We start from the raw sequence: 17,514 nt of genomic DNA on the forward strand, positions 1-17,514 counted from the left end.
CAGGACCAAATAAAGATGATGAAGACTATTCCAAACCCATTCAAACGGGATTTTTAAGTATAGCCCTTCTGGCTCATTGTAACCATCCTTTGTCACAACAGCTCGGGCTCACGTTGAGAGAGCTCAAAAACGCGAAATTAATAAAGACGAAAGCAAAGGAGGCACCAAGACAGCCAGAGGAGAGGCACCGGATCCAGCACCGGATCCAGCACGGGACCTGAGCACCAGAGGACACGGGCAGAGGATTCCAGACCCAGGGCTGCTGTTCACCTTGCACCAACACCCAGCTGCAAAATCTCAGCCCTTCTGACTCTGTTCACCAAGACCACATTTATTTTAAAAAATGGTATTTCTGAAGACAAGTACATTTTCTCTACCTTTTTGTCTGAACAGAAGGAGGTTCTAACATTTTAATCTTTCTTTACTCTCTGTAGCAGTCTGAATTCAACGTTGCTAACTTAATAGCTATTTTTCTATAGGAGGATGTACAATGCAATCTTTCATATGCAAAAAGAAAATGTCATTATGTACATGCAGGCTGTATTCATTAATATAATGTTAAAACAAAGAGGGGAGGAAGATCGGGGCAGGAACACGTGCGCCATAAAACAAGGATTACATTATTTTTAAATCTTTGTCGAAACACCAAATTGGACAGAAAACGAAAATGTAACTACTCGCTGCTGGCTCTTAAAGCAAACAATGCAGCTGTGTACAATAAAAGGCACCCTTATTTATTGTCATGCCCAAGTTAGCAGATTCAGAACACAGGAGCTCTGTTTTGCACAGAAGAAAAATTATTTTACTCTCACGTACAACTACAATACATCTCAGAACACAGCTCTGCACATGCACAGACCGACAAATACAGGGTTTACACACGCACACACACCCTCCAGATTTCTGCCCTCCTCTACATTGCAAAGCAGTGCAGTTTACAGAGGGCCATTCAATTAGTTATTCACAGGAAGGATTGCAGCAGAAGCGATGCCTAAAACAAAGCAAATTAAAACGAGCATCTAATTTATCTGTATTCGTATTTAAACGAAGCACTACCAGTCGTGCTTGAATCTGCATTCCAAGTCATCCTGCACCAGAGAAAGGAGGGAAGTAAAAATATCTGAAAATCTGAAGACAGAAAGCAAGGCGTGTTCTGCATCCTGGCTTTGCTGCTCTCGTGCCTCCCGATGCGAGATAGAGGAGCATTTTCTGGGCAACCACATTTTTGTATCTTCTACGCTACTGTCTATCACCTACTAGTCTACTATGCTCCTTTAACACTTCCAGCACCGACAGCCTTGTTTGAGGACGCACTTCTGCTGTTTGCCATTATTGTCTGCCTCTGCACCGAGAGACCACGGCGATCAGCAGAGTATTCAGCCGCAGTTACAAAGTGAAGTTGCCAGAGGAGCCCGATAGGAGAAGTGGCCATGGCTCCAGCAGGCAGCACAGATGGGGCTGAAGGTGGGGCTGGAGACGAGGAGCAGAACACTCGTTATTTTCATAAATTCCACTCGGCACATAAACCCCAGGATATGGTGAACTCCCCTGAACTGATTATTCTGCCATATAACCATCTGATTTCGTAAAAATACCAATATCACTTAACACAAAATCACTGCTTAGGGTAAATTCATTCTACCTACTGTTCTCATAGGGACATTTGCTGGAAAATTCTAAGAAATGATTTGCAGAAGCTATCAGCTGTGGGAGTTCACTATTATACCTCTGTCAACTTCATTCAGGATAATTTACATTTTGTTCCAGCACAGCCTCGCAGGATCCCTTGCCATTTTTTGCACGTACAATTTCACAGCAGGGAGGGGGGAGGACAAAAAAAAGAGGGAGATAACCCTCTTTGCAGAGGAGAAAGAACAGATGCTTAAAACCAGATTTCTAGAAATCACTGTAAGCCTGAGCCAGAAATGTAATTAACACCTATTTATAAAGAATAATTAAAGTTGTGACTGCCACAAAGAACAGCAGAGATAATCGAGGTAGCCCCTGCCTTTTTTTTAGGTTTTTTTTACGCTGTTTGCAGTATTCCCACATGATTGCCACCTGCTCCCCCACTCAGCTTCCCCTGTGCTCGTTTCCCCGGCAACCTTTCATTGGCTTTTCCTCCCAGCTATCGCTTTCAGTTCGGCTGCTCAGTCTAATCTTATTTGTTTTACACCCATCAAAACAAGCAGCTAGACAAAGACAATCCTGTAAGAATGGGAAAAGACCGTCGCTTTGTTTCCCCGGTTATAATAAATATCCGCGGCTAAAGTCTGCAAAACGTTAAACGAAGGGGAGCGCGGGGGGGCCGGGACCCCCACCCCAGCCCCGGGGGGCAGGGCCGGGTGTGTGCGGGTCCCAGCCCCCCCGGCCGCCCCGCCGGTTGTATCTGATCATGCCATTTTGCACAATCTGTAAGGAGAGCGAAAAAAGGCACAAAAGAGGGGCCGAGCGGGGCGCGTTCGGGCTCCGCTGCCAGCAGAATACGGGCTAAAAATAGAAATACTATTTTTTTTTTTTCCGCATAAATGGCTTTGACTTCTCCCCAGCATTTTAAAAAAGCACAAAACAACGCGGCTTCCCCCCCACACCCCAGCCCCCACCCGACACACACACACAAAAAAACACACCCTTCCATCCATCCATCCATCCATCCATCCATCCATCCATCCATCCATCCATCCATCCACCCTGCACAGCAGCGGCTCCATGGCGAGCGCACTACCTGAATCTCAGAGGCGATTAGCGGGTTTGGGTGTAAGGCTGGCGGGACACGGGCGGCGGCGGGCAGGCATCCCGGGCTGCCCGCTCCGGCAGGCACATGCGGTACAATGACACCCGGCTGGCAGCGGCGCCCATCCTCGCCACTCGCAAACGCAACGCTCGATGGAAACGCCGTGGAGTGCCATCACACTTACATACGTTAAACAGATATATAGATATACACACACACGCAGGCAGACATATCCCCCCCAAAAAAAAAAAATTAAAAAAAAAAAATGTATATAAAAGCAAGGCTCCCTAATTTTATTTTATGAGTCACGATCCGCCGCCCGAACAAAAGAAATCCGCGAGGCACGCGAGAAGCAAGACAAAACCCCACGAGCAGGCTCTCCCCGTTCACTTACCATTTTCAAGCCATTCCACTCCATCTGTGATCACAAAGATGGACCCTTACAGCCCCTCACAGAGTCAAAAGCAAAAAGAGCGTTATGTAAAAGCTGACATTCCTTCTTACAGCGCTGCTGCCCAACGATGCAACAAAATCGACATATACTAGGCGCTGCAACACATACAAGCCTCCTCCTCTTTTTATGAGGTCATGACAGGAAACTCTTTGAAATACAATATGCAGCATTTACTGAAGCTCATATAAATCACCCTCTTTTAAAATTACCATACCTATTGCGCAGTCCACCCAAAGAAAATTACCAATCTCGAGGCTTTTTTTCCCCCCTCCGACCGCCACCCCCCTTCCCCAGGATTTTGCTCTGCATTTGTATCTCCAAAATGTCACTGTGGAAATTAACTCCCCCCCGCCACTTAAAAAAGCCTCTTCCTTTCGCATCCCAGTTAGCCACATACCAGCCCCGCATCAGAAACGAGCTGTTTGCTTTATTCTGAGAGAACCGCGATTACCTTACAACGACAAAGTACATCCTTTATTAAAGGATACGCACACATTAAATATGAAAGAGAGAGCGGGGGGGAGAGAGAAGGGGAAGGGAAGGGGAAAAGGGAGAGATCACGTACAAACAAATCAGGAGCAGAAAACTACATTCATGTGAAAACACAGACTGAGAATGATGCAGATTCGGGGAAAATCTATATGTTAGCTTCTATATCTACCTCTATAGAAACCCGCTACGATCAGATTTTAAATCTACTAATACCTACCATAACCATTCTTAATGGCAAATATTGGGTCTTGAAAGGCTTCAACTCTTCTACAGATTTGCTAAAGGTTTTTCAGGGAATTATTTTTATTTTAATTTTTTTTTTTAAAGATCCACAGAGCACAGTGCTAGACGTTTGCGCAGCGAGAATAATAATTCTAATAAATAAGAAACGGCCTGTTTGAGCGTGGCGGTCCCGGCCGGGCCTGCTGGCACTGCCGCCGCCGGCGCCCTCCCCGCCTTTATGGCCCATCTGTCAGCGGCGGGCGGGCGCTGATTGGCCGCCGCGGCGCGGGCGGGCGCTGCGACATCAGGTGCTATTGAAATTAGCCGCTGCCAGATTGACAATGTTAATGATTCGGTGACCTCTGCAACAACAGAGACCAGATTTCTGAACTGCTGCTTGTGTCTAGTAATTAAGGCCCGGCTGAAGAAACAACATGCATCCCCGTATTTTTTATTTTATGTATTTTGCTTCATTTTCCCCTCCTGCTCCCACCCCGCGGCGCAGGAGCCCTCGGCCCGATGTGGAACCTCGGCCACGCTCCGGTGCCCGCACCTCCTTACCTCCGCACGCCCAGCTCCCCGGGCCGGCGTATTTTAGCCACCTTATCTTTTTCGACAGTTGCTTTCCGGAGAAATGCATATTTAATGATCTGCCTCTAGGCTTAAAGGCACAACAAAAGCACTTCGACATGCATTTAAAGCTGCATTTATTTTCAGGTACTATTGATTTTAATTATCAGCCCACCTCTCCTCCTTCAGCCCCACGAGGTTTTTTTTTAAATCCGTATTTTTAGAAGTGGATTTTGTATTTCTGTCACTTGCTGCTGTCAAAGGCACAGCAGACACCTATTTGTCAGAGCGCTCCCCCTGAACAACAGTTGTATTTCACATCATTTCACCACCTCGTTTCATTATTCTTCAGCTCTACAGGAAATAAAACCACCACGATCTTTGGGCATTTAAGAGGTTTTTTTCCAGGCTCAGATAGAAACGTGCTTCACTTAACAATGCACGCTCATTAATCCTCCGCTCGCCGCCGCTGACAAACTAACACAACTTCGCTTCCCAGCAGCGATATTTCACCCTCTCCCCGCCACAGCAAGCTTAGTAAAAATTACCACAAGTTGGGAAACATTCATTTCTTTCTATTACTTGGAATTATTTTCCTAAAGCTTGTTTTGACCAAGGCATGGCACCCTGTAATTGCACCTAACCTCGGACGTACGTCCATCTCAAATAAAGCAACCGAGCGTTGCTCTATTAACACACGTAGGAATCATTTCATTTCACCATTCGCACATTCAACAGCCGAATACGCTTTCTAAAAATTCAGCATCATGGCAAGCGCTTCGGAACCCAGGAGCTCAAACCGGAGAAAGCTGGATGGGCCGTGCTATAAGCTCACTCAGCTCTTCCCTGAATAAAGAAACCTGGCTACAAACCACCAAACCCATTTTCTAAAACATGTCATCGGATCATCACTGTTCTACAAGTCTGATTTTCTTTAAAGCATAAATATGCCCTCCAGACTGGGAAGCTCTGAGCTGACATGCTGCACATTCTGCATTTCCTTAAACCACAGACACACACAAACACACCAACAAAACATAGGAAATGTAGTAAGCTTTTAAAAATCCAGCTACAAACAGACCGAGCAAGGAGAAAAATCACATTGAAAAGACATCGTACAATCTACTTGGGGAATGAGCACTGAATTCAATTAAAATACGAACAATGTGAAAGGCTGCAGAGGGTTTCTCTCACCACGCATCTTTCTGAGCACATTTGTAGCTTGGTAGAAACTCGTAAAGATTAAACTGGCTCCTAAGACAAGGCATCCTAAGTCTAATATTAGTGACCTCTTAGACCGAACACACGGGCATCGAAACGCGACAGAGCTTGTACATTACCATACCTTCTCGTGCAAATATACATCAGATATTAAAGTTAAATTTGTAATGCAAATTTTTACTTCAGGTCTCTTTAGGGGTTAATAACACCGAAAGAGGCACCTAGAAATTATCGGTAAGTCTTTTCAACTTCAGCCTAGTTTGTCACTAGAAATTCGTTCTGCATATGAAAAGACTCGGCCATTTTTCGGAGACAATGATAGCACAGGGCTGCTCTGGAAAACGGGCTGTTTGTCCACGTCCGCCCAGGTGCCCGGCACCCCGAGCGCTCCCGGCACGCAGCCCTTCCCGGGGACGCCAGCCTCCGCTCCCGCGGCCTCGGAGGCCTCTCCGCACACACAAAGGCACAATCCTATTGTTGGAAAAGTCACCCTTATTCTCGGGTTTCCAACGGTACCCGTTTATCTCTCGGGTAAGGACTGAGCACCCCGCCACGGCTGTGACACGTTAGCAAAGCACCAGATCCCCAGCACAGCCTCTCCAGCACCAGCCAGCCAGCCCCTCAGCAAAGCACATTTTTTAATGCAATCTGCCATCCTCACAAAAAGAAACTTGTCTTAAACAGCTAATCCAATATCAAAATGAAATCACAGGGTTGTTCCCCAGCTCCCCCCCCCCTCCCCTCTCCTTACCATAAATGAGCAGTTTCTTGACTCATTAATGACAGTTTCCCTTAAAAGAAGTGATCTCATATCACTGAGCCCCTCTCCACCACGCATACATCCCAAAGGTTGCGGGTATCTTAGCATCAGTAGCCGCTAGCAAGCTCTCTCATACAGAGCCCAGATGGACTATACCAGAAGCCAATTCAGCGTTAATAACTACCTACTCTGTGCAGTTTAGAAGCCTTACGTGGCATAATGTCCTAGGCAACAGCAGCCGATTGAAACCACAAATAAAAGCCAACCCAATTCTCCAAAAGCATCAAAAGGAAATAAAAAATACAAAATTGAAGAATGATTTCTTTTTTCCCCCCAGATCTCCTACTTCCATCAGATTACACTGAATCCTTCACAGACAGATGAAAAAGGAGAAAAAACAGATGCTGCCCAGAAAAAGTGACAAAATATTACCTCATTATTTAACAAAGCAGCATTAAGCGTCCTGCTGATTTCAAACATCTTGCCACAGGTTTTGGTTAAGAGAAACAGAAAGAATCCTTTGCAAGCCCTCTGTCTGCAAAGGGTTCTTCAATTTTCTTGCGCACAACAGAACAGTCAATATGTTATTTCCCTAGAGTTCGCACATTAAAACATCTAGTCAGTGAGCTGAATTTCCCCTTATCACACTGTAGACTCCTGTTATATGCACTGCTCCCTTTGCAAGATCAGCCTGCCCCAAACATGGCTGTTGTTTAAACTATTCTTTAAAGTAACAGTTCACTCCACAACCACCAGGTGGGCAGTGCACACAAATCCAAGTAACCATCTTAAAGATTTTCCTTGGAATAGCTGCTGGTTGTGATATACGGCCCGAATCCCCTACACGTAGCGAGCCAGACCAACAAAAAGAACGAGAACGCGCGGTGTTTGATGCCCTTTCCTACGCAGAAGCCCACACGCAAACCCCCTAAAACCACCGACTTCTACTGTGGATTGCTAAAGGGACCCTGACATTCACACAGGAGCGCTTCGTTCGGCAAAAATGGACTCAACGATGAAATCCAAGCAGCTCTGAGAACAAAGCGCAATCAGAAGGAGCAGCACGCCCACAGAAACGGTCGGCACTGCAGGACAAACAACATCAGCCTGAAGTTCGGCACAGCAGTTCCACCACGGGAACGCAAAATCCAGCCTCTAAATCATTCACGGGTGGGTAGGGTCTGCTGGAAAATACAAATTACACCTCCCAGTAAATTCGAAGACAACTGGGTAAGATACTGCTGTGACGTATTTTGGCATAAATTCATCCGCAAAATCACTGTTGCACGCATCAGAGCACAACACTGAAATACATGGAAAGACCCAGTCTGACAGCACCCAAGTCTCCCAGGTTAGCAAAGCGTCCCCGTTCCTGCGTGTCTGCAAGTTCGGGGCTTTTTTCCGCTTTAAGGTCAAATACCTCAAGGAATACTTCCATTACTATTTAAAAAAACATATTAATTCGCTTAATGCTCCACAGCAACACCCAGAGGCTTGAATGAGATCGGGATCCATGTGTTAGGTGCTGCACAAACATTTGAAAAGTCATTTCGTGCCAAAGTATTGAGAAGCAACGTTTAGAAGACTGAGGCAACCAAGACAGGTGTGAGAAAGAACAATAAACACAGGGCATACAGATCAGCAAGAACAAAGAGCACCACGATGGGATGAGCGTCACTGCAGAATTAAGGCATCTCTGGCAACTACCTGTGCTAAGGCAGAACCCAAAAGGTTATTTACCGAGGTTAAAGAATAAACGCATTATATGGACAAGGACTTCTGCAGATTTGCCATCTACAAAGCACCAGCACCCAATCCTTTCACTCAGAGCAATCCTTGCTGACTGAGTACACGTGGAGCAGTGATTTTCTTTGTTGGCCTTTAACTAATATTAAAGTGATGCAGTAATGACTTAACCTTATTGAATATGTATTGAGTTTCAAGTCATCCCTTTTTATATGAGGAGAAAGGTTATTTGCATTGATTTCTGTTTGCATGAAATAAGCTTATTTTCTCATTCACCATATGCCTTGAACACTAATTAAAAGTGTCACTTTCCTCTAATGTAAAAAAAAGTAATCATCCAGTAAATAAGTATTCTTGGCTTTGTGGTCTTTGTGATAATCTATTTAAGGACTTTTTACTTCCAGGTAACTTCAGTGCTGCGATGACCACATACTCTTCTGATTTAAAGATGTGTTTTATAAATAGACTTCTTTTTTTTCAAATGAAAAGGGGAAAAAATAATCTGGAAGAGCATCCTGAAGGACCCACAGCGCTCGCGCCCCGAGGCAAACCCGTCCAATCGATATGAAACCGTCCTCGTGCCACCATCAGCCCGGCTGCAGAGCAACGCGGCAGGCGCGGGGCGGGGAGAACGTGGCCCAACGGCCCCATCGCGCTGCAGCCGGTGTGAGGAAGCCCCTTTAATCCTGGCCTAACGTGATTAGAGCAAACCAACTGCAACCTGGCCTTCTCCATCCTTCCAGAGGGCTAAACATCTACACCTAGAACTGCGTTATTCTTTTCCAAGACATTCCTATCATAAAGTTAATACTGAATTCTGATCGAAGAGCGTTCTGTTGTTCAACAGACGGGAAGGCGCAGGTGGATGAGGAACAAAGGAGATGCACGCAAGAGTTGAGAGATGGGTTTGAACTACACAATGGTTTAGCAGAAGACAAGGGGCTGGGGAAGGACATTACAATACGCCAGCACTGGGTTCTGCCCTGCACAGGAAAGGAGGAACCTGTGCAGAACCCATCTCCAGCCCCACAGACCACATCAACGCTACCTTCAGCAACACTGAGCTCACACGGCCCCTCCAGTAGCAAATCCCAAAGGAACTGAAGATACCCTGCACCACTTAAACCACTGGCAAATTTACTGCACGACTAACTAAAAAAAAGGGCAATAGAAGAAAAAGGGAACACGAAGGGGTACGAACCCCTACAGATGTACACAGAGCGCAAAAATGAACTGTTTTAAAACCAGCCACGAAACGACAAGCAAACGTGGAAAGCCAAACACGCAATTCAGTGATGCTGAAAGTCACCTCAGGCCAAACCGCTCAGAGACCCAGCCCAAAGTCAGACCAGACAAACCCGCCCAGAGCAGCCCAGTGGACAGACAGACGGCCCTTCCTCGCAGCCCTGTGCAGGACACGGGAGGGACCGCGGACAGAGGGAAAGGACAGCCGGACAGGTTCTTTACCTACATGGTGAGGATTTCTGCACTGTTATGTAAACAGCTTACAAGCAAGTGTACACATGAACACCCCCACTGTTTGTTCAGCTACTGAACAGCTTAGAAAACAACCAGCAAAATAAAACAGCCCACCAACTGCCCTGTGGAAATCCTGCAGGAGCGGGTGATCAGGAGGTGACACTGCATGACACTGAAAATGTTCTTCAGGCAACTGCTCTTTAAGGTTATTGAACTCGTCTATTTGAGGAAGAGGCAAATTTTTAAGGTTTCACTGCAAAATACATACCAGTCATGATACTCAAACGCTACCCACAAAAAAGGCTGAAACGCCACACAACTGTTGAGGAAATTATAGGTGAAAAAGACAACTGACACGGTCTGGAGCTTTTATTAGTTTATTCTAGCTGATGATCCCTTGGGATCACTGGAACCGCCCCTGGCTCCACTCTGGACCCCACCTCAAGCCCTGCGAGTGCTGGTGCAATGTGCTCTCTGGTGGACCGGGCTCCCTCCCGGCGCCGGGAGATTAAATATGGCACGGATCTACCGAAAAAATTATCACCTTCTGATCTGTGCCCTGGAGAAAAGAGAAATCAAAGGGCAGTCAGAGATGTAGCTCCTTGGAGAGGCCTGGAATGAAAAGACACAAGATGCAAACCTAGACAAAAAGCCCTCCTACATACTTACAACCCTAAATGAGGAATTCAGATATATTAAGTTTAGGCAAGTAGTCACAGTTCCCACAGAAATCACACTTCAGCTGCTTTTGCACAAATATGCTATTTAATGTGTCTTGCCCACTTTCTTTTCCATGCCTTACGAGATGTGTAATTCGGATGCTGCAGAGCTGCTCTAAGTATCACACACCAATTTTCCAAAGACCTGTGTATTTGCAAATCCGCCTGCGGATACTGATGTCTGAACGCTGGGAGACTGGAACAAAACCCTCCCGGGCACAGCAGAGCACAGAGGTAAGAAAACGCACAGGTGTAAATAGCTCTGATGAAAGAGAAGTCTTCGCCGTAGGAACGACACCCTCACTTTGAAAGCCGAGCGCTGGGCATCCGCACGGATTGGGGCGCTCAGGTACGCGGGCGAGTCGCCCCAGCGGCTCCCAGGGGGCAGGTGGGCCAGCAGCGCGGCCACGGCGCTCAGAGGGCTCGGAGAGGATGACACAGCCCCTTCCCAGCGTGTCCCAAGGGCAGCGGTGTCCCCAGCCCCAGCCCCTCACCAGCGGCGGTGGCCCCGGCCCCTCACCAGCGGCGGTGGCCCCGGCTCCTCACCAGCGGCGGTGGCCCCGGCTCCTCACCAGCGGCGGTGGCCCCGGCTCCTCACCAGCGGCGGTGGCCCCGGCTCCTCACCAGCGGCGGTGGCCCCGGCTCCGGCTCCTCACCAGCGGCGGTGGCCCCGGCTCCGGCTCCTCACCAGCGGCGGTGGCCCCGGCTCCGGCTCCTCACCAGCGGCGGTGGCCCCGGCTCCGGCTCCTCACCAGCGGCGGTGGCCCCGGCTCCGGCTCCTCACCAGCGGCGGTGGCCCCGGCTCCGGCTCCTCACCAGCGGCGGTGGCCCCGGCTCCGGCTCCTCACCAGCGGCGGTGGCCCCGGCTCCGGCTCCTCACCAGCGGCGGTGGCCCCGGCTCCGGCTCCTCACCAGCGGCGGTGGCCCCGGCTCCGGCTCCTCACCAGCGGCGGTGGCCCCGGCTCCGGCTCCTCACCAGCGGCGGTGGCCCCGGCTCCGGCTCCTCACCAGCGGCGGTGGCCCCGGCTCCGGCTCCTCACCAGCGGCGGTGGCCCCGGCTCCGGCTCCTCACCAGCGGCGGTGGCCCCGGCTCCGGCTCCTCACCAGCGGCGGTGGCCCCGGCTCCGGCTCCTCACCAGCGGCGGTGGCCCCGGCTCCGGCTCCTCACCAGCGGCGGTGGCCCCGGCTCCGGCTCCTCACCAGCGGCGGTGGCCCCGGCTCCGGCTCCTCACCAGCGGCGGTGGCCCCGGCTCCGGCTCCTCACCAGCGGCGGTGGCCCCGGCTCCGGCTCCTCACCAGCGGCGGTGGCCCCGGCTCCGGCTCCTCACCAGCGGCGGTGGCCCCGGCTCCGGCTCCTCACCAGCGGCGGTGGCCCCGGCTCCGGCTCCTCACCAGCGGCGGTGGCCCCGGCTCCGGCTCCTCACCAGCGGCGGTGGCCCCGGCTCCGGCTCCTCACCAGCGGCGGTGGCCCCGGCTCCGGCTCCTCACCAGCGGCGGTGGCCCCGGCTCCGGCTCCTCACCAGCGGCGGTGGCCCCGGCTCCGGCTCCTCACCAGCGGCGGTGGCCCCGGCTCCGGCTCCTCACCAGCGGCGGTGGCCCCGGCTCCGGCTCCTCACCAGCGGCGGTGGCCCCGGCTCCGGCTCCTCACCAGCGGCGGTGGCCCCGGCTCCTCACCAGCGGCGGTGGCCCCAGCTCCTCACCAGCGGCGGTGGCCCCGGCTCCTCACCAGCGGCGGTGGCCCCAGCTCCTCACCAGCGGCGGTGGCCCCAGCTCCTCACCAGCGGCGGTGGCCCCAGCTCCTCACCAGCGGCGGTGGCCCCAGCTCCTCACCAGCGGCGGTGGCCCTGGCCCCAGCTCCTCACCAGCGGTGGTGTCCCCAGCTCCTCACCAGCGGCGGTGTCCCTGGCCCCTGCTCCTCACCAGCAGTGGTGTCTCCAGCTCCTCACCAGCGCCATGCCCAGCAGTGCCCACCCGCTCACACCACGTCCTGCCTGGCTGATCTCAATGCATTTTAAAGAACGCACAGCCAGACTGAAAGACAAAAGGCAGCATACATGCTAGGTGACTGTGTTAATACAGCAATTCTTCTCCCCTTCCCCAGTTATTTAGATTTTGGCTCAGGAACGCACATCTCAATGCCTTCAGCCCTCTGGTTCTGTTTTCTTTAAATGCAGAGATATGAACACTTGCATTCAAGACCAGACATCCCGAATTGTACAGCTTGCTCCCCTAATCGCTGCCAGCAGGACCCAACCCAGCCTACCGAGTGAGAACATTTCCGCACCGCTGTCCATTTTGCATAACACACTTAGCAAAGTTTCAGCTGAGCACAAATGAAGAAGTTTTCAAAGATTTATGACTGCATTTTTAAAATGTATTTACTTGTAAATAATGGAAGGGCCCAGACACTGAGGAAGTCTGGACTTACCAGGGAGATTCACATGAGTTCAGCCATTTTTAATGTGCCTATGTACGAGCACAAAAACCCTCAAAGAATTTGAACGAGGTCTTTCAACCAGCATTGCCTAATTTGAGAGAAGCCGGTGGATTCGGTTTAAACCGACCTGTAATACAGCGTGTTGTACTCTGTGCACCCAGGCCAAATAATATCAATAACGAGAATAAAGACAGAAGCCTGAAAGGGGGATTAATGTGCTGATGTTTCCAGGTTTTGAGACAGCAATCAGAACAAGGTCTGGGGAAGAGGGCGAAGCGGCTGGGTCAGGAAAGGTACGGCCGGAATCAAACGGACCAACAAGCGGCATCAGGGGTACGGCTCCAACACACAACTACAGGAAAGGACGCAGAACCAGGGAAGATACAAAAGAGAATAAAGACAATAAAACGTGTTGAGAGCTATTAATTGTCCCAATTACTTCTTGTTAGAACAGCTGGCTCTTAGAGAGTATTTTAATAACAGCAGGCAGAATGTAAATAAGTAATACAATTTCATATAGAAAAAAACCTCACAGTCACATCTGCATCGACCTTATCACGCAACCTAACCCAAACCCCAGGGTCATTAAAAGGACAAGAGAAAGTTTAAAATAGCTTAATTAAATAAATCAATCCCATTTCCTCATCTTCCGAAGCTTACGCTCACATCTGCGAGTCCCAAGGCTTGTGAGGTGCTTCCTGCATTCACCGTTTGTTCTGCTCCTGCTGAAGGGGACCCCAAACTCCCAGATAAACAGCGGCCTCATCAGCAGAGCTCACACAGCTCCACAGTGCAGAATCTCAGTTACAGAAATGGCAATTTCCTAGCGGTAAGGAGAACTAAGAAGATGAAATACAGAAAGGGGAAGAGGCAGAAAAACCAGAGCAGACACAAGACTTCAGGAAGGACTCGTGCTGACTCTGACCTCTCCAAACCGGCACATGCAGGAGAGGAGCCAAGGAAAGGCCACTCAAAGCCACCTGCAGCTGCTCCTCTTGCTCTCTGTGTCCTGGGATAGGACAACTCCGGCCAGAAAGCCCTCAAGTTTTCGTACCCAATTTCACACATTCCCATGTGCACTTATGGTTCTCTTTAAACTCCTCTTTGCAAAACATCACACATCTCTTAACAGATGATTTTTAGCTCCCTACAAACTAAGGCAGATGAAGAACAATGGGTATTTTTAGCACTTTTCTTAAACAGAAACCCATTCAAAATATGTTAGTAGCTATAAAAACTGTTTGAAGGCTAAACTTGCCAATAAATAAGCTCGGCTGCAATTAGCAAGCAATACGCATTTGGGAGCTGCGTTCCGGGGGTCTGTAGAGCTGGGATGGGAGGTCGCGGGGTGTCACCCAGGGCGGGCGCACTCCCGCCCCCCCCCGCAGGCCTCAGCCAGCACCCCCGAGATTTTTCTGGAGTCACCGAACAACACCCGAACGACAACGCAGCCGCCGGTCCCAGCCAGCGCGGTCCGCGAGGGGAAAGTCCTGCTCAGCAAACTTCATTTCCTTACGGGACAAGGTCACTCAGACGGTTGACCAAGCAGAGCCGGCCGATGCGCTATGTCTGGGTTTCAGCACAGCTTTCGGTGCTGTCTCTCCCAGCTTCCTCCCAACCAAAACGTCCGGCACACAGCTGGGTGAACACACAGCGCAACTGTGGGCAGCTGGCTGGCGGCTCAGGCTCAAAGGGCTATACTGGTAACAGTAACGTAATTCACAGTAACAGTAAATGGGGTTGTGTTGGGCTGGTGACCGTCAGTGGTGGGTTCCACAGGGATCCACCGACCAGCTCTGCGATGCCTTCGTACACGACTCGGGCGCAGGACTGCAGGGAACACAAGGCAAGTTCAGCCATGGCGCAGAACCGGGGGTGCTGGTGGCACCCTGGAGGGCAGGGGGGCCCTGCAGAGGGACCTGCACAGATCACCGGTCATTGCTTGATCTGAACCATAACTCCAATCAGCAGAAGCCCCAAGAAAAAGAAGTGTTCCAGTACACATCATTTCTGACTGTTGAGAAAAGCAACAATCACATCAAAACAGCTGCTCTGAAACCCCACCCTGCCACAGGCCATCACCCTGCACTTCAACAGCACCGCACTCCACTGCATGAACACATTTCTGTTCTTCCAGGCAGTTTTCCTAATGTTTTATAAGGATTCCCCAATGCAACAACAAACGATCTTTATTTTAATAGTATCACCGGATGCACTGTAACCTGCATCTAGGGACGCCCTGCTCTGCTCAGATAAAACTTAATTGTTCTTCTCACACTGAACAATGAAGGAACTTTAAACTCACCTAGTAAACAAAACGGGCCTCTATTTTTAACATTTTTCCATAGCCAAATGCCTACACGAACATGTATAAAGTAAAAAAATCAGCTTCAAGAGAACGTTTCCAGAGAGCACAGATGACCAACATACACCTAGTGAGCAAAGAATAATTTACTTTTAAAATCCGAGATTAGATTGTGTTCTGTGTGGCAGAGGTCCTGCTTCTGCGGGTGAAGGAAAACCAGTGATGCTGGGGAACATTTAACAAAGAATATTTCAACTGCTGGCAACACCCGGCAAAACCCCCGCAGCGTATCTGTATTGCTCCTCACCCCGGTTACCTCCTTCCGTTTTATGTCTGGATGACCTTGTGCGGTCTGTCCAAACACCAGCTCGCACGGGGGCACACCACACAATGACGTGGCTTTGTGGCAGAAACCTCAGCTCACAACCTTTCAGGTTAGCGGCACCATTCAGATTTAAGACACAACAAAACTATTAACCAATTACTCCCACTAAGCCCACTGGTAACTGGAAGATGGCCAACACTGGCAATCAGGCCAATTATTTAGGAGGCACCGTGTGTTTGGGAAGCCACCCTGTTCAGCGGGCTGGGACTGGGCAGGCTGGTGGATGGTGGCACGGCTATCTGTTCTGCCGGTGCCACATGCTAGGACACCAAGACCCTGCTGCTGAGGACTGGCACAGAACGCTCCTCATCAATCACATCACGCACACCAAACCTTCTCTCCTGCTCTTCCCATCGGCACCAGCCAGGCCTTAGGAAGCCCAAGGCTCCAGCGTGCTCATCGGGAGCCGGGCCCTGCGCCACGGACACGGCGGCCGCGCACGCCACGCTGGGGAACACGCGCTGCTGGCCCATAAAACCTCCCCAGGTAACGACCCCCAAGCCTCCTCACTGCTGCAGAGCAGGGACAACCTTCCCTTCTCTATCATAAGATCATAACAGCAATTTATTTAAAAAAATCTGTCAAAACTAGACATGTTGCATATTTCATAAGCTTTTAAGTAATGAATGAAGGAAAAACCCCACATCTCTCAGACAGTCACATCATCTACACAAACCAAAATAAGCCTAGATCCTAAAATGAATGTTGGGAAAAAGCGTTTAATGTACACAGCAATACCTTGCTCCTAATGCTTCCACAAGACCTTGAGAGAAATCACGTTAAAACTGCTGCAATCAGGCTTAAAGAAGGCTTTACGTTACCTGGCTCTGTAAGACAGCAGAAGCAGCTTCACCATTTCCACACAAGAGACTATGTGTAAAGCTCAGATTAAAATGGACAGGCCAGATGCTCTGGTGCACCCAAAGTGCCCATCCGCACGTCCTGTCCTGTCCGCAAGCCCAGCCTAACCGTTCTGTTAAAGCCCGACTGCTGCACACCAGAGCTGACGGGTGAGCAGGAGAAGAGCAGCACGTCGGCCGATGACGGCCCCACACCACACAAGGATCCCAAACGCACTGCTCAGCGCTGCCCCACCTGCGGGCTCCACCACCCGCCCCGGGCACGCTGGGGAACAGCCCAGCCCTTCCCTGCGCAGGGAGACGCTTCAGCCCCGAGAACGCGCACCCAGCAAGGACGACAGCTGCACACCCCCAGGGCACCTCAGGTAACGCGCCTCCTGAGCACGGGCTTGCGATTTCTGACACCTCCGTGAACTTCTGTAGGATAGTGCAGGAGCTTGACTCGATGGTCCTTGGGGGGCCCCCCAACTCAGGACAGTCTATGATTCTAAGACTGGTCAGAGGCACCGAGAGGCACACAGATCCAAAACCCCTGTACGACACGCAGCATCCTGCTGTTACAGAGGATTTCTTTTAACCGTGTGGCTCCATGAAGGGCCGTGAGTTCTGGGTGTTAACAGCCCAGACTCCGAACTCTGCTCAGCAGTGTACTCGCGTTAGCCAGACCATCTGCGCGAAGGGAACAACCCACGCTGCCACCGCACAGCCAGCCGGGGCTGACCGTGACATCCTCCTCCGCAAACCAGCCGAGGACACGGGAGGTCTGGCATCGCTTTCCTCCCTTTCTGCTGCCAGAGGAAGATCTCTGGGCTGGAAAGCCAGTTTCTCGCCCCTCCAGCCACTTCGCTGGCTTCGGAAAATGTGCAATGGCAGCTTTTCCTCCGGAGGTCCCGCGGGTGAAGTGGGAGACTGGGCTGCCCTGTTAGCATTCAGATGTCAGAGGACTGTGACTTACTGGGGAGAAGAGAAGCTTCACACACCATGTGAAAGAATAAAACCTCCTGACATCATTCCCAGCCAGTGTCAGTTATGTGATGGACTGGAAAATGCCCAGCATGACATGGAACCGCACTGCAAATATACAGTATTGGTTGCTTTTGATCTGCTCCGTCCCGTGTCACACCCGTGCC

At 50.5% G+C, this 17,514-nt stretch overlaps 1 protein-coding gene across 10 annotated transcripts in view; it reads right to left on the bottom strand.

The window, feature by feature from the left end:
- The window catches only part of ELAVL4 (ELAV like RNA binding protein 4), an 85,023-nt gene that overhangs the window by 61,346 nt on the left and 6,163 nt on the right, over nt 1-17,514 (bottom strand). For 2 of the 10 annotated variants that reach the window (XM_071809882.1, XM_071809881.1), the window contains exon 1: nt 6,445-6,589. The exons of 1 other annotated variant lie outside the window; for it this stretch is intronic. In XM_071809882.1, coding sequence (XP_071665983.1) covers nt 6,445-6,561 — 117 coding nt within the window. In that variant the 5' untranslated portion in view covers nt 6,562-6,589. Of the gene's footprint in view, nt 1-1,056; nt 1,093-2,725; nt 2,854-3,128; nt 3,184-3,585; nt 3,609-3,897; nt 4,127-6,444; nt 6,590-6,885; nt 7,064-17,514 lie in introns of those variants that run through there. 7 more of the 10 variants (XM_071809884.1, XM_071809883.1, XM_065842010.2 and 4 more) reach the window with 7 other exon arrangements.

Source organism: Patagioenas fasciata, chromosome 6 (genome assembly GCF_037038585.1).
Source record: "Patagioenas fasciata isolate bPatFas1 chromosome 6, bPatFas1.hap1, whole genome shotgun sequence".
Classification (NCBI taxonomy): Eukaryota; Metazoa; Chordata; class Aves; order Columbiformes; family Columbidae; genus Patagioenas; species Patagioenas fasciata.